We start from the raw sequence: 25,360 nt of genomic DNA, 5'->3' as shown, positions 1-25,360 counted from the left end.
TACATTAAATACATAGTTCCAGTGCTTCTTAATGCAATACATTTTGAAAACTGTTACATATAAAACAGGTATTCACCCCAGTATTTAATGTGTGAAGCAAATACCAAGATACAGGTATTGACATTTTTCTCCCATAAAACAACGGCTAGGAATGAGCCCTCCCAATCTCAACCAGTTTTTCTGTTGCTATGAGGTGGCATGTTTACTTTCCACTTTTATTTGAGATTCAGAGGGTACATGTGCAGGTTTGTTACGAGGGTATATTGTGTGATGCTGATGTTTGGGGTATGCTAATTGTCCCATCACCCAGGTAGTGAGCAACCGCTAAAGCTTGGTTAACCAACTTTAACCAAAACAGCATGGTGCTTGTGCAAAAGCAGACACATACACCAGTGTTGCTACTAATCAAAGCTGGAGTTAGGACAGGGTTTCTGGAATGGAGGGATGAAGCCAGCGGGGTCGGCGGGGGGTGTATTCTGGAGGAGCCAGAAAAGTACAGAAGGAAGGGGAGTCTGCAGTGGAGGACAGGGGACGAGCCAGACTTGGAGAATTGCCAGAGCATGGCATTTGTTGTCAGGGGTGCTGGCCACAGGGCAAGAGCAAGAGAAGGAACCAGGCAAAGGGCCTTGGTAGGTTCCCAGGAGACAGGGTAGAACTAGCCCTCATGGCTGACCCCTCAGCCTTCTCACTGTCAGCACCTGAGGTCCCAGCTAGTCCCTGCTCAAGCCTTCCTGTGAGTAGAAACTTCTTTCTCTGCTCCAAGCACCCACCAGCTGCCAGCCCAGTGAGCAGTGCCGTCCAGTGGCAGTCGACACCCTAATACAGACAACACATGCACACTAGGAGAATAGTTTTCCATTGCATCCCTAGGATAACTATACAATGAAAGGGAACCTGGGACGCCTAGTGGGGTGGCAGAGAGGAGCTGCCTCTAATGCATATGGTGGGAGGGGCAGATTCATGTCGCTGGGTCAAACAAAAGCAGTAGAATGACAAATGGTACACTCTCCATGAGTATAACAATGCACAAGCCAGAGGCACGGGAAGATAACATGAAAACCCGACTGGAAATCGCTGTTAGGATGGTAGAATTTTGAATTTTTTGTGTTATTTTTGTACCTGTCATGGCGTCTTTTCAAATTTTCTAAGTTTATTGCCCCATGCAATAGACTTCCCTTCTCTCAGGGAAGGCCAAGCCAACTGCCCACCACAGTGGGCACATCTGCTCGCACCCCAACCACCAGCCTCTTGTCCAGGAATACTCACGTCTTCCACCAGGCGGCAGGCTTCACCGGCGCCTTTCGCTCCATTACGGCCCTCCCACCCAGCTGGGGCGGATGAGCTCCACCCCAGCTCCATCACTTCTCCCTTTGCCCAGATCCTCCTAGAAGTGTCCCAGACAGCCTCCCTCCTCCCTGACTGTTCCCTCATCCCCAGGTGTTCAAGATGAACAGATGGTCCCAGGAGCAATGGGTTCATTTCTCCACTGTGCTTGGCTCAGCTGACTTGACTCTTATTGTTTTTCTTACTGTTTTCTTCAAAATAATAACCTCACATGGTGACAAACTGAATTTTACATTCTCTTGTTCCACCCCTCCCTACCCACAGTCCCTGTGGCAAAAATTTTTTTTTTTCATTGTTGAGGTCAGGTTTTAGGATATGAGTGACAAGACTGACGGGGCTCTGCCCTTGCAAAGTCTACAGTCTAGATGGAATCTTTGTTGTGTTGTCGGGTTTTTTTGGTTTTTGGTTTTTTTTTTTTTTTTTTTTTTTTTGAGACAGGGTGTCTCTGTCACCCCGACTGGAGTGCAGTGGTGCAATCACAGCTCACTGCAGTCCCTAACTTGTAGGCCGAGCAATCTTCCCACCTCAGCCTCTGGAGTAGCTGGGACCACAGTTGCGTGCCACCACACCCAGCTATTTTTTTTTTTTAATTTTTTGTAAAGACGGGATCTTACTATGTTCCCTAGGCTGATCTTGACCTCCTGGGCTCAAGCAATCCTCCCAGCTCAGCCTCCCAAAGTGCTGAGATTTACAGGTTTGAGCCACCAAGCCCAGCCAGTGTATCTTCACTTAAAGATGACAAAATTAAGGATCAGAGTGGTTAAGTAGCTTGCCCATGGTCACATCGCTAGCAATGGCACAGGGAGGATTTGAACCTGATTCCACCTTATTCCAAAATCTGAGCTCTAACCATTATGCTCGACTGCACCCCTACTACTGAGCCTGCGTGGATCACTGTGCCAGGGGAGGTTCCCACACAGACACACAGGTTCAGGTGCAGAAAGACAAGTAAACAGGTGGTTATGATCAGGTGCTGTTGTAGAGGTATGACAACATGCCACATGCATAGTGAGCTATGTTCTAGATCCCGGCCCAGTTGATTGGACAGCTGGATTTTCCAGGACGGCAAGAGATAAGTGAGATCTCCTGTACCCTCCTTTGCTCAGGGAGAGAGAAATGTGGGAATTGGAAAGAAGCTATTTGGAGCTTGAGCCAAATAATTCAGTGCTTCAGACAGAACTGCACAGAGCTAATGGAGAGACCCTTGTAAAGTAAAGAAGCTCAGAGGGAGTTGAGAGCCACAATAATGCCAGGATTGCCGGCACTGAGATAGGGTCTCTCTCTGTCACCTCCCTCCCAGGAGGAGGGAGGAATGAGAAGTGGGTGATCGGCCAGGCGCGGTGGCTCAAGCCTGTAATCCCAGCACTTTGGGAGGCCGAGACGGGCGGATCACGAGGTCAGGAGATCGAGACCATCCTGGCTAACACAGTGAAACCCCGTCTCTACTAAAAATACAAAAAAAAAAAACAAAAAACTAGCCGGGCGTGGTGGCGGGTGCCTGTAGTCCCAGCTACTCGGGAGGCTGAGGCCGGAGAATGGCGTAAACCCGGGAGGCGGAGCTTGCAGTGAGCTGAGATCCGGCCACTGCACTCCAGCCTGGGCGGCAGAGCGAGACTCCGTCTCAAAAAAAAAAAAAAAAGAGAAGTGGGTGATAAGGGGTAATAGATTTCTTTGGGGGTGATAAGAATATGCTGACAGTAGACAGCGATGATGGTTATACAATTCTGGATACATTTAAAAACACTAAACTGTACACTTCTAAAGGGTCAGTTTTACAGTATGTGAATTATATCTCAATAAAATATTTTTTAAAAAGGAAGAAAGTGTAGGCTATTTTTCCTTAAGAAGAAACACCTCAGGCCGGGTGCAGTGGCTCACACCTGTAATCCCAGCACTTTGGGAGGCCGAGGCGGGCAGATCACAAGGTCAAGAGATCGAGACCATCCTGGCCAATATGGTGAAACCCCATCTCTACTAAAAATACAAAAATTAGCCAGGCGTGGTAGCGCGCGCTTGTAGTCCCAGCTACTTGGGAGGCTGAGGCAGGAAAATCGCTTGAACCCGGGAGGCGGAGGTTGCAGTGAGCCGAGATCACACCGCTGCAGTCCAGCCTGGTGACAGAGCGAGACTCCGTCTAAAAAAAAGAAACACCTCCACCTCCTTTCCTCTGCACCCACCTGCCCTGTGAGGTGTGCTGGCCCCCAGGCAGGATGGGCGCCCATTAGGCACTGGAGGTATAGCCCTGAGGCCCAACAAAATGATTAATTTTCGTTTCTTTTACAAGCAGAGGAATTTGAACATAATAATAATGAATCTGTCATAGTGAATTCATCTTGGCTTGTATTTGTCTTTATACCAATGCAGTCATGAAATGTTATTTTTAACAGTTTTCTATGAAGGAAAGCGCCCACAGAAGCAAAAGTGCTGAGGCCTGTGGTAGTCATAAGGCCCTAGGTAACCCATGAGGAACTCAGTCTCAGGCTTCGCACACTGCAGAGAATGATCAGAACTGGAGGGCCCATCCCTCCCCTCTCCTGGGTGTAGGACTGCACCGCCACCTGAAGCCTTCAGAGCCACGCAGCCTGGCTCAGGAAAGCTGCATCCGCACTATTCAGTGCCAGGGTACTAAAGGTTGCAGCTTCCTATGCGAGGCGCAGAGCTCCCAGAGGAGGAGCAGGCACCACAGGCCATAAGACGAGGCCAGGGAAGAGGCGTTCATTGAGGGGGGCATCTGTGTAGGATTCTTCCTAGCTGAAAACCCTAAACTGAGCCTGGAGGGAGGAGAAGGGCTTTCTGATGCTGTGGCTCTTCCTTCCTGTGGAGGAGGACTGGAAAGGGGTCCCCTGGGGCCCTCCCCAGCCTCCCTCATTCTTCTGGACAGAGGGCTGGGCTGCTGTCCCCCGGACTCAGGGAGGACACAGGCAGGGAAGCTGTGTGCTCAGAGGACAGAGAAAGGATCTCCTTGGACAGCCCACTGAGCAATGGCCATTGGCTCACCAGGTTTCTCCTTGTCTGCTCCCTGCTCTCCTGCCACACCCTTCCTGGTATGAAGCAAGAGGAGCTCCAGCAGTGAGCCCCTCCCTGACTCCCTCCCCCTAGGCACTGCCTATAATGGGGTGGGGCAAAACAGCTCCCGCCTCCTAGCTTCCTCTTCAGGCTCCACTTGGTCTGTCCCTGCTCACCACCTGGACTAGGTCCCTAGGTGTCAGGATAGCTGGAGCTGTCTCCAGGCGTGTCATCACTGGCATCCTGACAACCCAGGAGCCATACCTAGGCATCCCAGACCCCCTCTCTAAGCTCTGTCCTACCTCCTTCCCACCGTTACCCTATAGCCAACAAACCCTGCATGTTCATCCTTGGGCACACGTCTGCCCTCTTCCTGCTACCCCACTCCACCCCAGGTCACATCCTCATTCTTTCACCCAGGGCACCAGCCTCCCGGCGGGGTGCTCTGTCTCCACTCCAGGACCCCTTCTCCAGGCTTCAGGTCTCCTTAAAGTCCAGGTTTTCATCGTATCACCACTCTGTTCAACCTTCACCACTTCACTGCTTAGAGATGAGGCTTTCAAACATCCCTTTATTCCTAGAACCCTTCTTTAAAATAAAACCTTATGGCCGGGCGCGGTGGCTCAAGCCTGTAATCCCAGCACTTTGGGAGGCCGAGACGGGTGGATCACGAGGTCAGGAGATCGAGACCATCCTGGCGAACACCATGAAACCCCGTCTCTACTAAAAAATACAAAAATCTAGCCGGGCGAGGTGGCGGGCGCCTGTAGTCCCAGCTACTCGGGAGGCTGAGGCAGGAGAATGGCGTAAACCTGGGAGGCGGAGCTTGCAGTGAGCTGAGATCCGGCCACTGCACTCCAGCCCGGGCTACAGAGCGAGACTCCGTCTCAAAAAAAAAAAAAAAAAAAAAAAAAAAAAAAAAAAAAAAAAAAAAAACCTTATGAGAAAGCCTGATATATGAAAAATACAGAGCTCTGGCAGAAATGGGGTAAGGGACCAGGAGTCTCACCCACGTGAGCCACCACTCCCTCATGAGGAAGCCCTTAAGTTGCCTCTGAAGATCCACTAGAGCTCTCAAAGTTCCTACTAGTATCCTATTATTAGTGGGGCCAAAACTAAAGTGATAGTGCCTAAGGCCGTTAGGGATGCCGGGAAAGGCTGCTCTCATTTACTACTAATGTGAAGTGTGAATTGCTATTGCTGTTTTGGAAAACAATGTAGCAATAGCTATTTAAATTAAATATACATATGCCCTGCAACCCAGCAGTTTCACTCCTGGGAATCTGCCATAGAAATAAAAGCATCAGGCCAGGCGCTGTGGCTCACTCCTGTAATCCCAGCACTTTGGGAGGCCGAGACGGGCGGATCATGAGGTCAGGAGATGGAGACCATCCTGGCTAACACCGTAAAACCCCATCTCTACCAAAAAAAGTACAAAAAAAATTAGCCGGGCGTGGTGGTGGGCGCCTGTAGTTCCAGCTACATGGGAGGCTGAGGCAGGAGAATGGTGTGAACCTGGGGGACGGAGTTTGCAGTGAGCCGAGATTGCACCACTGCACTCCAGCCTGGGTGACAGAGCGAGACTCTGTCTAAAAAAAATAATAATAATAAAATAAATAAATAAATAAATAAATAAATAAATAGAATGATTTAGATCTATCTCTATCAGTTGACTTGAAGAAATGTTCATGATAAACAAAGAAGAAATAAAATGCAGAAAGCATACATCATTATCCCATTTTTATAATGCAATTACATTATATAAAAATATCTCTTAGGCCGGGTGCGGTGGCTCACATATGTAATCCCAGCACTTTGGGAGGCCAAGGTGGGCGGATCACCTGAGATCAGGAGTTCAAGACCAGCCTGGCCAACATGGTGAAACCCTGTCTCTACAAAAAACACAAAAATTAGCTGGGTGTGGTGGTGGGTGCCTGTAATCCCAGCTACTCGGGGGCTGAGGCAGGAGAATTGCTTGAACCTGGGAGGTGGAGGTTGCAGTGAACTGAGATCACGCCACTGCACTCCAGCCTGGGCAACAGAGAGAAACCTTGTCTCAAAAACAAAAAACAAAAAAACAAAACAAAGAAAAAAACTCTTATATGTGAAACTAAATTTATGTATAGTGACATGATCATAAAGAAAGCTATGAAAGAATGTGTTATAATCTATTAACGTTGATTATTTGAGTGTAGGGAAATAAAACAGTCCATTTCAGTGAATTCTCAATGTTCCAGTAAAAGCCCTACCTGACCTCCCAAAATTCTTCACATACCTTGAGAATTAAGATTTATAGCCCTTTGTGTAGTTAACTGCATGATCCAAAAGGATGGTAAAACTTCTCTTATCTTCAGAAGAGAGATTAAATGCTCACCACCTGTAAATCCCCAGGTTAAACCAGTGCCTGAAGACTAGATAGAGTACTATCTCCCTAGAGATTTACACTTCAAAAGGGCCAGGTGTGCAGCACACCAACATGGCACAAGTATACATATGTAACAAACCTGCACGTTATGCACATGTACCCTACAACTTAAAGTATAATAATAATAAATAAATTTAAAAAAAAAAAAAGGGCCAGGTGGATGACTCACGCCTGTAATCCCAGCATTTTGGGAGGCTGAGGCGGGCTGATTGTCTGAGGCCAGGAGTTTGAGACCAGCCTGGCTAACATGGTAAAACTCCGTCTCTACCAAAAATACAAAAATTAGCTGGGCCTGGTGGTGGGCGCCCATAATCTCAGTTATTCGGAAGGCTGGGGCAGGAGAATCACTTGAACCCAGGAGGCAGAGGTTGCAGTGAGCCAAGATCATGCCACTGCATTGCAGCCTGGGCGACAGAGCAAGACTCCGTCTCAAAAAAAAAAAAAAAACACACAGAAAGAAAGAAAAGAAAAGATAAAAAGAAACAGTGCCCTCTAAAAATATCTCTGCCTTCAAAAGGAAGGAAACCCTGAAACCCTGTCACATGCTACAATATGGATGAGCCTTGAGGAGAAAAAGACAAATACTGTATGATTCCACTTATATGAGGTATCTAATGCAGCTAAGTTCATAGAGACAGGAAGTGGAATGGTGGTGGCCGGGGGCTGGAGAGAGGGGGAAATGAGGTGCTATTGTTTCATGGGGGTAGAGTTTCAGTTCCTTAAGATGAAAAGAGTTCTGGAGGCTGTGTTGCACAACACTGTGAATGTACTTAACACCGCTGAACTGTACACTTAGAGATGGTTAAGATGGTACATTTTATATGATAAGTCTTTTACTACAATAAAAAATAAAAATAAATTTAAATATCACCCATAAATCACCATGTATTATATGATCCCATATATGAAAAATCATATATCTAAAAATAGATGCATACAAGGATATAATCAAACCAATCGTTATTTCACAGAGATAGGACTTCAGGTGACTTCTTTTTCTTTACATTTTAAAATATTTTTCGAATTCTTTACCATCATTAAGTTTATTGATATAATAAGAGGGGGAAGTATTTTCGTTGAGAAAAATAAATAGACAAAAATAAGCATCGGGCCAGAAACGGTGGCTCACACCTGCAATCCCAGCACTTTGGGAGGCAGAAGCAGGCTGATTGTTTGAGGCGATGAGTTTGAGACCAGCCCAGGCAACCTAGTGAAACTCTGTAGCCCAGACAACATAGTGAAACTTTGTTTTAACAAAAAATTTTAAAAATTAACCAAGTGTGGCAGCACGCACTTGTAGTCCCAGCTACTCGGGAAGCTGAGGCAGGAGGATCCTTTGACCCAGGAACTTGAGGTTGCAGTGACACATGATAGCATCACTGCACTCCAGTCTGGGCAACAGAGCAAGACCACATCTCAAAGAAAAAAAAATAAACCATCAATAGACAAGTTGGAAGGAAGCCACTGGCCTACAGGATGATGTCTGGAGACCCCTTTCACCTCCTCCTCCACTTTACCCTGAGCTGCATCTCCAGCCAGAATACCGACGCCTCCCCATCTCCCTGCCAGGCTGGACTACTCTCCTCATCATCCCCGCAACCCATAGCTAGATTCCTTCGACTATCTGTGATCCTCACTGAATTAAGCCACCAAATTACTTTCCCTCTTTGGGATTCCAGCACTGATGCTAGATGGATGAAGGAGAAGCCATATTATTATTGATCTTTTTAAAAGCATCAAAAACCTTGTATTAGTTTTTAAAATAAGTTTTTGGAAGTGTGAACCTCCAAAATTTGAGACAGGTCTCAGTTAATTTAGAAAGTTTATTTTGCCAGTGCCAGGCGCAGTGGCTCACGCCTGTAATCCCAGCACTTTGGGAGGCTAAGGGGGGCAGAACACGAGGTCAGCAGTTTGAGGCCAGCCTGACCAACATGATGAAACCCCGTCTCTACTAAAAATACAAAACTTAGCCAGGCATGGTGGCGCACACCTGTAATCCCAGCTACTCAGGAAGCTGAGACAGGAGAATTGCTTAAACCTGGGAGGCGGAGGTTGCAGTAAGCAGAGATCGCGCCACTGCACTCCAGCCTGAGAAAAAAGAGAAGGAAAGAAACTAAGAAAGAGAGAGAGAAAGAAAGAAACTAAGAAAGAGAGAAAGAAAGAGAGAAAGAAAGAAAGAAAGAAAGAAAGAAAGAAAGAAAGAAAGAAAGAAAGAAAGAAAGAAAGAAAGAAAGAAAGAAAGAAAGAAAGAAAGAAGAAAGAGAGAGAAAGTTTATTTTGCCAAGATTGAGGACACAGCCTCATGACAGGCCCTGATGACATGTGCCCAAGGTGGTCAGGGCACAGCTTGGTTTTACACATTTTAGGGAGACATGAGACATCAGTCAATATATTTAAAATGAACATTGGTTAGGTCTGGAAAGGTGGGACAGCTTGAAGCGAGAAGGGGGCTTCCAGGTCACAGGTAGATAAGAGACAAAGGTTGCATTCTTTTGAGTTTCTGATTAGCCTCTCCAAAGGAGGCAATCAGATACGCATTTATCTCAGTGAGCAGAGGGGTGACTTTGAGCAGAATGGGAGGCAGGTTTGCCCTGAACAGTTCCTAGCTTAATTTTTCCTTTTAGTTTAGTGATTTTGGGGTCCAAGATATATTCCTCTCACTGAAGAAACCACACATATAATAGGTAAAAGTGAGTGTCCAAGCCAAAAGAGTCTAGGAAGAGATCCCAGAGCCCTGGTCACAGGCATCCCCCTTACTCTCTTAGCTAAATAACATCCCTGGGCCTGTTAATCTACGTTCTGCCTTTGTACAAATGAGAAAAAGGTGTCTCATCCTCCAGGCAGAGGTAGCCAGGTACCAAGGTGGTGGCTTAGAAAGCTCAGCACAGGCTGAATTTCAGCCCCCACCGATTCCCCTAGCAGGAGCTTTTTGTGCAGGACACAGATTGGAGGGCTGTTCTCAGCAGCTCTGCCTAGGGTAACTCCAGGGAGCACAGCCTTAACCCTATGGACTAGACCATCTCTAACATCCCACCCAGCTCTGGTATATCAGACTTCTTCAATTCCACAGCTTCACTCCTGAACAAAGCAGTCGGGCTATGTATTTTTGTGAGATACCTTATCGCAGCTACTAAATCCATTAAAACCAAGTATCTTAAGTAAACTGAAATGACTCCTGAATTGCTGTGGGCAGGCAGTTCCCTTAGGGCAGAGCATGGATCTCAACCACCACGGCAGCCCCAGCAATAAGGATAGCTCCTGCCACACAGAAGGCACTCTCTGAGTACACATGTATTGAATAAGACAATAAATAATGACAGGATAGGTACCTTGGCCAACTAGAAACATCTCAAAATGCCACATAAAATACGAAAACCTTTTAAAAGTGCATCAGCGAAACAATTTAGTAAGAAATATTCAGAGGCCAAATCTAATAATAACAGAAATCCAGGAAAATTAGAATAGCTTTGAAATTGGGTTTTGCCTTGAAAGCATTTGCCAATCTTGGTAAATTGAGTTTTTATTGTCATAGCCTCCCAGGGTGATAAAACAGAAGACAAAGCCCAAGATCTCTAGGCAGGAAGTTTATTGTTATCCCTTCACCCCTGCATAAAGCTGAGATTTTAAAAAGCCTCACCTAGGCTGGGTGCAGTGGCTCACAGTCTGTAATCCCAGCACTTTGGGAGGCCAAGGCAGGTGGATCAGCTAAGGTCTGGAGTTCAAGATCAGCCTGGCCAACATGAAGAAACCCCATCTCTACTGAAAATACAAAAATTAGCCAGGGACGGTGGTGGGAGCCTGTACTCCTAGGTACTGGGGAGGCTGAGGCAGGAGAATCGCTTGAATCCGGGAGGTAGAGGTTGCAGTGAGCTGAGATCATACCACTGCACTCCAGCTTGGGCAACAGAGTGAAACTCTGTCTCCAAAAAAAAAAAAAAAAAATATATATATATATATATATATATATATATATATATATATATATATAACATATACAGAGCATTATTAGAGAAAAATAATCACTACCTATTACTACAAACATTTCAGAACACATAACGATTCCAAACTTGTTTGTATCTATTATTATAGCCTCAAAAAATATTTTTAAATGATAGAATTATTAAAAGAAATTTATAAAATCACAGTCTTAGTGGGATATTTCAACATGTTTCTTTCAGTAATTGAGAGATCAAGCAGAAAAAAAAGAACCTCAATAAGAAAAAAAGAGGCCGGGCCGGGCGCGGTGGCTCAAGCCTGTAATCCCAGCACTTTGGGAGGCCGAGACGGGCGGATCACGAGGTCAGGAGATCGAGACCATCCTGGCTAACACGGTGAAACCCTGTCTCTACTAAAAAATACAAAAAACTAGCCGGGTGAGGTGGCGTGCGCCTGTAGTCCCAGCTACTCAGGAGGCTGAGGCAGGAGAATGGCGTGAACCCGGGAGGCGGAGCTTGCAGTGAGCTGAGATCCGGCCACTGCACTCCAGCCTGGGTGACAGAGCGAGACTCCGTCTCAAAAAAAAAAAAAAAAAAAAGAGGCCGGGCGTGGTGGCTCACGCCTGTAATCGCAGCACTTTGGGAGGCCGAGGTGGGCGGATCACAAGGTCAGGAGATCGAGACCATGGTGAAACCCCGTCTCTACTAAAAATAGAAAAAATTAGCCGGGCGCAGGGGCGGGCGCCTGTAGTCCCAGCTACTCGGGAGGCTGAGGCAGGAGAATGGCGTGAACCCGGGAGGCGGAGCTTGCAGTGAGCCGAGATTGCGCCACTGCACTCCAGCCTGGGCGACAGAGCGAGACTCCGTCTCAAAAAAAAAAAAAAAAAAAGAAAGAAAAAAAAAAAGAAAAAAAGAAAACATGACTACAGAATATGCATTCTTCTGAAGCACCCATACAACTTTTATGAAAATTGACTACATGCTAGAGCAAAACAGAGAAGTCTGAACATATTTCTTAAAATTATACAATAAATCCCCTGCTATCAAAACACAATGTAATTAAAACTCAGTAACAAAAGGATAACTAGGAAAAAGGCACATGTGTGAAAGTTTAAAAATACACTTCTAAGAAATATTCATGGGAAGATAAGAAATCATAATGAAAATTTGAAAAACTACACTTTGATCAATCAATAAAGATAAGAAAAGGAAACCTTAAAAATGCGGAAAACTCAGTCAGGTAAGGTGGTTCACACCTGTAATCCCAGCACTTCGGGAGGCCGAGGCGGGCAGATCCCTTGAGGTCAGGAATTCAAGACCAGCTGGCCAACATAGTGAAACCCCGTCTCTACTAAAAGTACAAAAATTAGCAGGGTATGGTGGCAGATGCCTGTAATCCCAGCTACTCGGGAGGCTGAGGTGGGAGAATCACTCGAACCCGGGAGGTGGAGGTTGCAGTGAGCCAAGATCGCACCACTGCACTCCGGTCTGGGCAACAGAGCAAGACCCTGTCTCAAAAAAAAAAGAAAGAAAAAGAAACCAAGAACACAAAATAGATGGTAGGAATAAGAACAAACATATCAGTAACATAAATACATATGAATGAATTAATTATTCCAGTTTAAAAAAAAGAAATCATCTGGTCAGGTTTTTTAAATCCGTATGTGCTATTTACGTAAAAACAAATCTAAAGCAAAAGAATACAAAAGATTGAAAGGAGAAGAATGAAAAAATATATATCATGTAAATATAACCAAATAAAATCTGGTTAATATAGCACGTGTAGAACTAACCTATATATATATATATTGTTTAGGCTGGGCCTGGTGGCTCACACCTGTAATCCCAGCACTTTGGGAGGCCAAGGCAGGTGGATCACCTAAAGTCAGGAGTTCAAGACCAGCCTGACCAACATGGCAAAACCCCGTCTCTACTAAAAATACAAAAATTAGCTGGGCGTAGTGGTGCATGCCTGTAGTCCCAGCTACTCGGGAGGCTGAGACTAGAGAATAGCTTGAACCCAGGAGAAGGCAGTTGCAGTGAGCCAAGATCATGACACTGCACTCTAGCCTGGGTGACAAAGCGAGACTCTGTCTCAAAAAAAGAAGAAGAAGAAATATATATATATATATATATATATATATATATATATATATATATATATATATATAGTTTAGTAACTCTAGCTGGTTGCATATTATGTACATTTATAAGACAATATAAAACTTATTGGGTAACTAAAATAGTACTTAGATGAAGTGTATAGTCTTAAAGTTATATATTAGAAAAGACAAAAGTCTAAAAATAAATGAATCGGGCCAGGCGTGGTGACTCACACCTGTAATTCCAGCACTTTGGGAGGCTGAGGCGGGAGGATCACCTGAGGTCAGGAGTTCTAGACCAGTGTGGCCAACATGGCAAAACCCCATCTCTACCAAAAATAGATAAATTAGCCAGGTGTGGTGGCGCATGCCTGTAATCTCAGCTACTCAGGAGGCTGAAGTAGGAGAAGCTCAAACCTGGGAGGTGGAGGCTGCAGTGAGCAGAGATCGTGCCACTGCACTCCAGTCTGGGGACAGAGTAAGGCTCCATCTCAAAAAGAGAGAGAGAGAGAGAGAGATCAGCCTGGGCAACATGGCAAAATCTTGTCTCTATTGGAGGAAGAAGAAGAAGAAGAAGAAGGAGGAGGAGGAGGAGGAGGAGGAGGAGGAGGAGGAGGAGGAGGAGGAAAGAAGGAGAGAAGGGAAGGAAGGAAGGAAGGAAGGAAGGAAGGAAGGAAGGAAGGAAGGAAGGAAGGAAGGAAGGAAGGAAGGAAGTTAGTTCTCCCTATTCTTGGTTTTCTGAGATTTTTTTTCCCCCAGCACAGCACAGCAGTTCTACAGAGAGGCGACCAGACTGCTTATTCATGTGGACCTCCAGTAACCCTGAGCAGTGTTTTCCAGCCAAAAGAGGTTTCAAACCTCCCTGGATGGACCTCACAGAGGAAGGGATAAGCCACCATCTTTGCTGTTTGGCTGCTTTAGCCACTCTTGCCTTTGGGCTTTGAGGAGTCTGAGGCAACTGGGGGCTGGAGCGGACCTGCAGCATACCACAGCTGCTCTACAAAAATGTAGCCAGATTGCTTTTTTAAGCAGGTCCCTGATCCTATTACTCCTTGCTGGGCAGGAGGTTAATAAGTTGGTCTGCAGCTACCTCTGCCATTGTTTTCCAGCAGGCAGCAGTTCCAAATCTCCTTCAACCTGCCCAGGTCATTGTGCACAAGGGATTGAAGGATGGCGCTGTCAGAGGTGTGGAGTCCAAATAGGAAAAAGGAGTCAGGCTGGTGGGACCAGGGGAAAGCAAAAAGAGAAAACAGACAAGCTCTAAGTGGGCCTTTCTTCATGATCCAGGACTCATAGCCCTCATGTACAAATAACTCACCATCTTCCTGTGCCCAACTGATACAGGATTTTGCTCCTTAATTCAGCTAAATCCAGGTTCTTGTGTTACAACCAAGAAACATTAGCCATACGGACACATTGAAGGATGAGGAGGGTGAAATTTATTGAGCAAAAGGAAAGCTCTCAGCAAATAGAGGGGTCCTGCAAACAGGTTTCCACCTCACAATTGAATACCAGGGCTCCCACATATGCGCTGAAGAGTCAGCCTCCTTCCCTTGCATAAGGTATGAATTCCCGGTGGCTCCACCCCCACCTTTCAGTGTGCATGCGGGCCCTTAGTCTGAGCCACTCCACACTGATTTATTTCCCTTACTGTGCATGTGTTAAGGGATGGAATTTTTCGTCATGCACATGTTTAGGCAAGCCCCTGTGCACAATAACCTGGGCAGGTTGGAAGTTCTCCAAGGACCCTTCCCTATCTGCCTAGACATTTGGCTGTCTCCTGCCTCTATCACAACTATCACCAGACCCTCAGCTGATAGAAATTGGAAGTTAGCTCACTGCAACCTTGGCATTGTCAGTACCGCTGTGCCGATGTAAACATCAGTACAGAGCAAAGAGCTATCCTATAAAATCCCCAGCAAGCCTTTGTTTCCTTGCAGTCAGCTCCTCTCTCGCTGACTCTGCCGGTGGTTCTTTTGCAACATATTCATACTTCTGTAACAAATCTGCCTTTCTTTTCATACAACCATCTTGGTAAATTATTTTGCCGTCTACACAATACCAGCCCCAGAGAGTTGTTGCTAATCTGTGACATTTTAATTGCCCGTAGGGGGACTCTTTCTCTTTTTTTTTTTTTTTTTTTTTTTTTTTTTGTTTGTTTGTTTGTTTGAGACGGAGTCTCGCTCTGTCGCCCAGGCTGGAGTGCAGTGGCGCGATCTCGGCTCACTGCAAGCTCCGCCTCCCGGGTTCACGCCATTCTCCTGCCTCAGCCTCCCGAGTAGCTGGGACTACAGGCACCCACAACCGCGCCCGGCTAATTTTTTGTATTTTTAGTAGAGACGGGGTTTCACCGTGGTCTCGATCTCCTGACCTTGTGATCCGCCCGCCTCGGCCTCCCAAAGTGCTGGGATTACAGGCGTGAGCCACCGCGCCCGGCCCGGGGACTCTTTCTCTTTATGGGGAATGCTCTTCCCTCTTTCTCTTTCCCAACTGGGGACCTTTGGTGGACAGCATCTAAGCATGAAAACAACTATAGGTCTCCGGCTGGAGCCACACTTTGGTGGAACTAAATGGTGTCCATGTGGAAGTGTCTTACGGTGAGAGGCCTAAGTTTATGTTATCTTTTTGGTCTCTCCAACAGCTGGCTTCTAGTATCCCTCTGGCAATTGATGGCAACTAGCCGGGGCCACTCTCCAGTGTTGCCTGAAGGCCAGAGGGTGAATGGGGCTGGCCACCTTGCCCAGAAGGGAAGAAGGCTCTCTCCTGTATTTTCTGGTTGGAAGTTCCTAATACCTATGTGTGATGCAACTGGCCATGGAAGCTCGTTCAGAGCAAATTCACACACGCTTTGGGTGACTCAGACCCTCTCTTTCTTACTCTAAATTCTCCTGTGGAGTCAGCCAGGCATCCTGTCCCAGATGTTGCTAAATCAGGTGATCTCAGACAGCCTTGGAACAATGAGTGTTCCCCTACCTGCCCCCTCTGCTGGGCTAGCACAGGCAGAGCTCTCCCTTCACCTGTTTTCCTTGTACCTGGATTGGCCTTATATGGGATGGCCAATGCAGGTACAAGGAAGCAGCCAAGCAGCCTTTTCTAATAGGTGGGACGCCCCTTTAGAAAGTGCGCCCCCAAGTCCCTCAGCAGACACAGTGGAACCCTTTTTCATCTCGGCGGGACACCCTGAGAGAACGTGTATGCCCCCCAAAGAGTCCCGCCCCCAAGCACATGTTTCCCAGGCCCACCATGGGACAAACCCCGTCTGTTCCTTCAGACTCACCTCTAGGCTGCATCCTAAAGTATTGGGGCAAATTCAAGCCCCAAACTCTCGAAAAAGAAACATCTGGGTTTTCTTGTGTAATACAGCATGGCCGCTATGCAGGAAATCCTCAAATTAACCTCTTCAGTCTTTTATAATTGAGAGCAGAATAAGGACAACAGGACTAAAAAGAGAAAGAAAAATGCAGAGACAAGAGGCAGACTCAACTGCTGGCTGCTTCACAAGCCCTCGGCCCCCTCCATGTTTCACCCTAAAAGCACTCTTCCAAGTAATTGTCATCAGTGCGGAAGGCCAGGTCGATAAAAGACCAAGTGCCCCAATAAAATAAATGGGAAAAAGCCCTGTATGGCTCGGCCCCTCTGCCACAAGCTCAGCCAGTGGAAACAGGACTGCCCTGGAAGCCAAAGGGCCCCTGGGAAGGAATCTTAACCCCTGATGGCCGTGAGCTAAAGGGGCTCTCTTCTCCAGCTGAAAAGATCTCACCTTAACTGGTGAGTTGTGAAGGGGGGAAAATTTGTCCCAAACCATGTAGGCCTGGGGTGCTAAGGCTCCCCCTAATGGGAAATAAACAAGGGTGGTAGGGTGCTGCCACCACACCATGCAGTGGCTAAAAGGCTCACACCTGTAATCCCAACACTTTGGGAGGCCGAGGCAGGCAGATCACTTGAAGTCAGGAATTTAAGACCAGCCTGGCCAACATGGCGAAACCCTGTCTCTACTAAAAATACAAAAATTAGCCAGGGATGGTGACGGGCACCTGTAATCCCAGCTACCTGGGAAGCTGAGGCAGGAAAATCACCTGAACCCAGCAGGTTGGAGGTTGCAATGAGCTGCGATCAGGCCACTGCACTGCAGCCTGGGTGACAAAGTGAGAATCCATCTAAAAAAAAAAATTTCATATATTATATATATATATAACATATATATATAATATATATATAACATATATATAATATATATATAACATATATATAATATATATATACCTCAATAAAATTGTTTAAAAATTTTTAAAGACATACAAATGGCCAAGAAGTATATGAAAAAATGTTCAGCATCACTAATCATCAGAAAAATGCAAATCTAAACAATAATGAGATATCTCATCTCAGTTAAAATGGGGTATCAACAAAATGTCTATTATCAAAAAGACGGAAAATAACAGATGCTGGCAAGGATGTGCAGAAGGGAGAACACGAATCTATTCTTGGTGGGAATGTAAATTAGTACAGCCACAATGGAGAACAGTATGGAGGTTCCTCAATAAAGTGAAAATAGATCTGTCATACGACTCAGCAATCCCACTGCTGGTAACATATCAAAAGGAAAGAAAATCAGTATATCAAAGGGATATCTACATCCTCATGTTTATTACAGCACTATTTACAATAGTCAAGATATGGAATCAGCCTAAGTGTCCATTAATGGATGAATGAATAAAGGAAATGCAGTATATATACACGATGGGATACTAGTCATTCACAAAAAAAGAATGAAGTCATCTCACTTGCAGCATGATACAGAAATACAAACATCAAATGTTCTCCCTCATATCTGCGAGCTAAAAAAGTAAATCTCATAAAGGCAGAGAGTAGGATGGTGATTCCCACTCGCTGGGAAGGGTAGAGGAGAGGGGAGGATGAAGAGAAGTTGGTTAATAGGTACAAAAATACAGTTAAACAGAAGGAGTCAGTTCCAGTGTTCCATAACACAGCAAGGGAACTTTAGTTAACAAGAATTTATAACAAATTTCAAAACAGCTAGAAAAAAAGATATGGAATGTTCCCAACACAAAGAAATGGTAAATGCTTGAGGTGATGGATACCTAATTACTCTGATTTGATCATTACATATTATTGTGTACTTGTTTCAAAATACCACATGTACCCCATAAATATGTACAACTATTAGGCATCAATAAAAAATCATGTTGCACATGAAAAACATAGAAGAGATTAGCTGAGAGTCTAGCATCTTTTAAACATCTGAATAGGAAATATTTGCCATCTAGTGTCTCTAAGGGTGGCCACCTATGAAACTTCATCTACATAATAAGAACTTTGGTCTCCACAATCCTTTATCTTAACCCAGACCCTCCTTTCTATTGATTCCAGGTCTTCAGGTAATAATTTAACTTTTTCAATCAATTGCCAATCAGAAATTCTTTGAATTCACGTATGACCTGTAAGTCTTCACTTTGAGATGTCCTATCTTTCCAGACCAAATCAGTGTATACCTTAATGTGTTGATGTCTGCCTGTAACTTCTGTCACCCTAAAATGTATAAAATCAAGCTATAACCCAACCACCTTGGTCACATGGTCTCAGGACCTCCTAAACCTGTGTCATGGGTCATGGTCTTCACATGTGGCTCAGAATAAATCTCTTTAAATATTTTATAAGCCAGGCATGGTGGCTCATGCCTGTAATCCCAGCACTTTGGGAGGCTGAGGTGAAAGGATTGCTTGAGCCCAAGAGTTCAAGACTAGCCTGGACAGCACAGTGAGATCTCATCTCTTTTTAAAAATAATAATAATTAAAAATAAAATATAAAAAAAAAGTTACAGAGGTTGGCCTTTCCATAAACAAAAAAAAATGGCATTTGCAACAATGTCAATAAATTGTACAATTAAGTACATGCATGCTGAAAATGATAACATGTTATTCAAAGATATTTAAAAAATCTAGGTGGGGCAGGGTGGCTCACACCTGCAAGCCCAACACTTTGGGAGGTTGAGGTGTGAGCATCACTTGAGCCCAGGATTTTGAGACCAGCCTGGGCAACATAGTGAGACCTCATCGCTACAAAAAAATTAGGCAGGCATGGTGATACACACCTATAGTCCCAGCAACTCAGGAGGCTGAGGTGGGAGGATTGCTTGACCCTGGGAGGTGGAAGTTGCAGTGAGCCAAGATTGCACCACTGTACTCCAGCATGGGCAACAGAGCAAGACCCTGTCTCAAAAAAAAAGAAAAAAGTAAATTAATACCTTCCTATTTTTCAGTCCTTAAAGAGAGTAAAAAAACAAGCCACAAACTAGATGACAATTGCAACATATATAAGGACAAGAGAAAAAATCTTGACCAGAAACTTATGGCCAATAAATATATTAAAAGATGCTTGGCCGGGCGCAGTGACTCACGCCTATAATCCCAGCACTTTGGGAGGCCGAGGCAGGCGAATCATGAGGTCAGGAGATTGAGACTATCCTGGCTAACATGGTGAAACCCTGTCTCTACTTTAAAAAAAAAAAAAATGCTCAGAATCGTCAGTAATCCGGGAAATACAAATTTTAAAAATCGGTTAACATTTCATACTAGGCACCAAAAAAAATTAGCCCAACAAAAAATAAGGATGTGGAGTAAATGGAACATGCAAAGCTGGTATGAGTGCAAATTAATACAATAACTTTGAAAAACAAGGTGGCATTTTCTAGTAGAACTGAAAGCGTGAGTACTCTACACACCAGCAACTCCACACATAGGTACAAACCTCCAGCAATTCCACACATAGGTACAAACCTCCAGCAATTCCACACATAAGTACAAACCTCCAGCAATTCCACACATAAGTACAAACCTCCAGCAATTCCACACATAGGTACAAACCTCCAGCAATTCCACACATAGGTACAAACCTCTGGCACGAATCCTGGGAGATATCTACAGAAATGGTCACAGAAGCACTGTTTGTAATGGGAAAAATAGAAATAACCCAAAATGATAATCAGCAACGGCCAGGATAAATAATGTTGTAGTCATATGATGAACTCTTGCATAGCAGTGAAATCTAGCAAACTGGAGCAACTTGGATAAATCTCAAACATAATGTTGAGTGAAAAACAGCCAATAACAGAACAATGCACATGATATTATTCCATTTACATAAAACTCACAATAATGTAAACCCATATATTTTTTAGAGATGAAAATACGTGTGGTAAAAATTATTAAGAAAGGAAATGACAAATAGTATTACCAGATAGCGGTTCCACTGAGAGGGAAGAAAATGGGATAGGGAAGACAAGTTAGGGAATTAGAAGGTAATGGTAATTTTCACTTGTTAAACTGGGTGGGTTTTGTGTCATTGTTCTTATATCTTAGATGTAGTCTATAAACAGTTTTATATATTCCCAATATCTAATTAAAACATTTAAGAGAAAAAGATAAGGAAGAAATGGTTAAAGAATATCATGAGACAGGCACTAACGAGCTGGCCTGGAATCAGGAGAACTCAGCTCTGCTCACAGTTCCCTCTTAACTTACAGTCTGACCTGGGTAGAGGCAATGGCTTCCCTGTAGCTCACTCTTTCACTTGTCCAGTGGGGTTAATAATATATACTATACAAGCTGAGCACAGCGGCTCACATGGCTCACACCTTAATCCCAGCACTTAGGCCAAGCGGGGAGGATCACTTGAGGTCAGGAATTCAAGCCCAGCTTGAGCAAAACAGCAGGACCTCATCTCCACAAAAAATAAATTAGCCAGACATGTTGGTGCACACCTGTAGTCCTAGCTACTCGGGAGGCTGAGGTGAGAGGAACACTGGAGCCCAGGAATTGGAGGCTGCAGTGAGCTATGATAGTGTCACTGCACTCTATCCTGGGCAACAGAGAGAAACAGTCTCTATTAAAATAAAATAATACATACTATACATAAATCTTCTGAAGATGACCAGAGGCAATGGCTGTGATAGGCACCTCATGAAAACAAAGTTGCTATACAAGTGTGGTCTTATACAAAGATGGTGGCATTATTCTTGACAATTTCCTATTTGCTTGGCAAAAAACAGAGAGCCACTTCCTGTAACTCAGTCCTAAACCCCCTTACCTGGGGCCCGCCCCAGCTTACAGAGATGGTCTGTGGTGCTGCTGCTGCAGCTTCACCGGAGTTAGGGTGGTTAGATTGTAGGATTAATGTCAGTAATGGGCTGACCTCAGCTGAAGGAAGTGGAGAGATGTAGAGCCACTCCCACTGCTCAACCTTCAGAAAAGCAAAGTGACCTCTCATGAAGCCCTCAGCTCACATCCTAACTTTTCCCCATCCTATAAGCCCACACCATACTCAACAGTGAGCTAAAAGGATTCAATTCCAACTTTAAGTTGGTTGGAGCAATAAAATGTCCAGTCTGTGCACCTCTCCACACCCAATTCCACCATTTGACTGCTGCACCTACCATATTCCATTGTAAATACTGCTTCCCTCCCCTCCCCTGCCAAAAAAAAAAAAAACTTAAAAATTATACCCCTAAAGATTTGCTGTTTGTTTTGTTTTTTGTCTTATTCTTGAAATCCATGTTCCCGTTCCCCTCCACCACTGTGGAGAAGCAGAAACGAAAGGACACGCCTGTTTACTTAGCAGGTGGACCGTGCACCTGTGTTGATTCCCCTGCACCGGTGGCCTACCCACCCACCAGAGCTCCCCAGGAACGCCCGGCGGACTGCCTTGCCTGAGCATCCCCTCCCCGCAGCAGCGGGCTTCCTCTTCCCTCTCCGCAGGCAGCATTTATTTGTACGAAGGTCTTCCAGCCTTGCAGAAGAGTTGCAGGTGGGGGAGGGGAGGCGCAGGGTTCAGGTTCAGATTCCATTTGTCTTTACAAAGGGACTGCCTTTCCCTCATGGACTTACTTGTGGTAGGTGTGTCGATTGTGAAGCTAAGTTGCTTAATTCTAGGGCTGATTGCCGGGAGCCAAAGGATCACCTACCCTGACGTTCCCGGGGCGCCCTATTCTGTCTTCCTCTTCCTAAGGACTCGGTGACTGCCAGGCCACAGACCCACGGCAGGCCCCTGCCAGAGGCTCAAGAAAACCAACCCGACTGTCCCCGCTGCCTGCTGCTCTCTGCTCACAGGAGGGCGCTCGCTCCGAGCCCCAAGTTGTCCGCCACTGGAAGATAGGCGGCGAGGAACTGGAAGAAAGGGGGAGGAAAGGGGCGTAGGGCGGGAACCTAGCGGGGCGCGGGAGGGGTTGGGGAGTGCGTACTTTTCCAGAGGGAGCTGAATAGAGCCAAGGCTTGGGCACGGCTGTGCAGAGAGGGAATTCGGTCCCCGGTCTCTTGCAGCCAACAGCTCGACTTCTCCCTGCAGGACAGGGGAGGCAATAGAGAAGGAGGGGCTCCAAGAAGGTGCGGCTCCCAGCTGTTTACCAATCCCCACCCAGTGGATTCAGAAGACAACTTAATTCCACAAAGTTGGACCCCCAAGGGAAGAGGGGGAGGTGAGAGGGACGGAAGGATGTGGTCTCCATCTAAAGTCAAGATCTCTTCCCCAGGAGCTAGAGGTGGACTTGCCCAGCTCGGACTAGGCCTAGAGAGGCTGAATGATGTGGCATCATCCGGAAACAGCATTTACCCTCCTTACCCTCTTCCCTCCTGCCTGAAAACACTAATGCAGACGATGGACAATAATTCAATTAGTCATCTTCTCTGATGGGGCTGAGATCCAGGCTGGGATCCCGTGGAAGTGCCGAATGAGTCATTATGCTGAGGCTGCAGAGACACCCCGCCCCATTACTGAGCACCCCCTGGTTCACGTGTTGGTGCAGCTGCCAGCTCCTCAGACCACCATTCCAACAAAAAGGCCCTCATCCCTGAATGCAGGGACACACTCCTAGAGTGTGCCTCCCCAACTCCACCTGGGACCTGCGCAGCCGCAGTAGACTCAGTCACACAGCGTCCTCACTGGTCTAGGAAACTCCCCCAGCCAAGCCTCAGGCATCTCAGATGTGTCCTATCTGCCCCCTGCACTGTGGTGAGAAAGGGGACTTGCCCCACCCCAGGGCCCTTCTTGCCACACCCAGAGCAAAACTCATCTGGGAGCCTCTGGGACTATCTCTGCCCCACTTCCAGGCCCCCAAACCCCATCACATCCCAGCCCAGGGACCATTTCCATCTCCAAGCTCATCCCAGGACACTCTCTACTGGAAACCACTTGAGGCTTTCCTTAGGATGGCATTGCCAAGAGGGGCATCTCTCCTCATTCACATAAAGGCACCTTATGTGCTAGAGGGAGCCTTGTCAGGGTGGGTCCCCTGGCCTGGCGAGTCAATGAGTCATTTTCAGAGGTTGACTATGAGCAAATCTTCCGATGGTTGGTGCCCTACTAAGTCAAGGAGGAACAGAAATAATTCGGAAACCAGGACACAAGGGTAAATTTGACCAAAAAAAAATTTATTGTACAATTACCCACCACTCGATTTGACTCAGAGAGGACCCCCAGAGGGTGACTCCATCTTCCCTATTTATTTTCAGCCCTTGAGGGCTTCATTGTAGATCAAAGCCAAGGCCCCCAGGAAGGTGACATACTCCTGGAAGTTCACCTCCTGGTCCTTGTTCCGGTCCAAGTCTTCCATCAGCCTTGCAATTTCAGCATCCTGCAGCTTCTAACGTGTTAGAATGTGAAATCCAGACTCAGTGGTGATGACAATCTTGGATTCTTCCGCTTCCCCCTCCCAGGCAGCCTCTCTGCAAGCGGATCTGTGCTCCCTCATCACCAAGGACCTATGTCCACCTTGAGTTTCACTTTGGCATTATTTCTCCTCAGCTACTCCTCAGTTACTGGCCCTCATTTGGAGCGATGGATATCAGGCTGGGAGCATCCCCTACCCTCTGGGAGAGTGGGTCTACAGCTCAGTAAGACATGTGGACCAGGGCCTCAGAATGTGGGTAAATGTGAGTCAGATGCACCTGGCACCTCTCCCTCCCCTAATCCTGCTTCCAAAGGACAAGGGTGGGAAAAGGGGTCCTGCAGAGGAGGCCACTCACCGAGCCAATGGTGAGCTCCTTCTGGATCAGCTCCTTCAGCTCCTTCTTGCTCAGGGTGTGCTTGTCACCCTCCCTGCCGGAGTACTTGTGGAAGATGGCCACAAGGAGGCCGATGGCCTGATCCAGGGGGCATGCCATGGCTGAGGGCTGGACTTGGAGCTGGCAGCAGAGGGCCTTGTCAGTGCCATGGGAGCAAGGACTTCTCACCCACACCACCCAATAATGCTGCCTGCACTAGCCCCGACCCCTCTGGAACCACTCAGTCTCAGGCCACACACAATGGCATCAGGAGACAGCCCAGGACTTGAAGGGGAAGGAGAGAGAAGACTTGGGTCAAGGCAGGAGAGGTAGCTTAAGGATTCTAAGAAGCCTATAGGAACAGTAGCTTTGGGCACAGCTGAGAACTGTCCTTCAGGGGATCCAGAAGTTAGGGAGTATGGCTGGGCAGGGGAAGGGGATAGAGGCTGCACAGGCAGCTTAAGCACAGCCTCACAGGGCCACACGTGGTGGCAATGACACACCCAGGGCACTCCCTTCCGCACCCCAAAAGAGCACACCCCATTGGGATCCCTTAGCCCAAGGCCTGCCTGGCACAGCACTGCTGCTTCTGACTATCCCTCCAGCGGGGGAGCGCCACAGACCGCCCCAGTCTGGATCCAGCAGCTGGACGGGGCAGGGGATGGCTGGAGCCCCAGCGTGAGGACGGCTGGCCCTGGGAAGTACCCAGGGCTCCTGGCGAGAACTCACCGGTAGGGAGGCGGCCAAGTGCGACGGGAGCGGTCGAGGGGATGGGCTGTGTCGCAGTCCGGCTGGCCTTATAGCGGTCGATGCCCCGGAGGCTCGGCCAAGCCCACCCCACCCGCCCAAGTCCCGCCCGCGCCCCACCCTGCGCCTTGGCTTACACAACACACATTCGCAGTTTCTCCCCTCGACTTTCCACGCCTCCTGCCCGGGGCTGTTCCGGGTTAGGACGGGATGGGGGAGCCCAGCAGATGCCACTGCAAGCCCGGTGACGACGAGTCTCCCCTCATCTGCGCAGCTCACTTTGCTCAGTTTGCTCTTCGTGACACGTGACTCGGCAAAGGGAGCAGGAGGCGGACGGCGGCGGTCACCCCTGCTCCCTCTGCCAGACCATGAATGTGACCCTCGAGCCAGCGCAGCGTCAATGTGGGCAAGGAGGGCGCCTCACAGGATTCCGGTGTCCCTCAGAGAATACTCAGGGTCACCCCAAAGGAGATAGGGGAAGTAACCTGTAGTCTAAAGGATATCTATGGCACCCATCCCCCACCAGCAACAAGTTCCTACCACATCTCCACGCCTTCCCCTCACTGCCCCAAATTCCATTCACTACAGCACCTTTCGTGTTAGTGTGCATGCAGGCGGGAACCCAGCCCTGTAAGCACCATTCGTTATTTCAGACCCTCCCCTGTGAAAAGATTTCGATGGAGGAGGTAGGGAAAGAAGAAAGCATTGGCCCCCAGAGAAGATGAAAGGGGTGCTGTTGAAGGGGA

The 25,360-nt window shown here is 46.9% G+C and overlaps 2 protein-coding genes across 3 annotated transcripts in view; both read right to left on the bottom strand.

Annotated features, from left to right (window-relative positions):
- The window catches only part of LOC105497929 (protein S100-A7), a 69,706-nt gene extending 46,540 nt beyond the window's left edge, over positions 1-23,166 (bottom strand). For both annotated transcript variants that reach the window (XM_071085181.1, XM_071085179.1), the window contains exon 1: positions 21,717-23,166. The gene's annotated coding sequence lies outside the window, so the exon portion shown is untranslated. The remainder of the gene's footprint in view (positions 1-21,716) is intronic.
- A 68-nt stretch (positions 23,167-23,234) lies between these two features.
- LOC105497931 (S100 calcium binding protein A6) lies at positions 23,235-24,709 on the bottom strand. Its single transcript, XM_011769472.2, has 3 exons — positions 24,597-24,709; positions 23,850-24,008; positions 23,235-23,467 (listed from the first exon to the last, which is right to left on the bottom strand). The coding sequence occupies exons 2-3, from the start codon at positions 23,985-23,987 to the stop codon at positions 23,333-23,335; spliced, it is 273 nt and encodes a 90-aa protein (XP_011767774.1). The 5' UTR covers positions 23,988-24,008; positions 24,597-24,709; the 3' UTR covers positions 23,235-23,332.
- Positions 24,710-25,360: the final 651 nt, after the last annotated feature.

This window comes from Macaca nemestrina, chromosome 1, assembly GCF_043159975.1.
Source record: "Macaca nemestrina isolate mMacNem1 chromosome 1, mMacNem.hap1, whole genome shotgun sequence".
In the NCBI taxonomy this organism is placed as follows: Eukaryota; Metazoa; Chordata; class Mammalia; order Primates; family Cercopithecidae; genus Macaca; species Macaca nemestrina.
This window is presented reverse-complemented; position numbering and strand designations above follow the sequence as displayed.

Bases quoted from the DNA above. Each gene is read 5' to 3' on its own strand.
- LOC105497931 (XM_011769472.2), bottom strand. From the start codon at position 23,987: ATGGCATGCCCCCTGGATCAGGCCATCGGCCTCCTTGTGGCCATCTTC. The intron at 23,468-23,849 runs GTGAGTGGCCTC...CTAACACGTTAG, and splicing joins AGGAGCTCACCATTGGCTCG to AAGCTGCAGGATGCTGAAAT.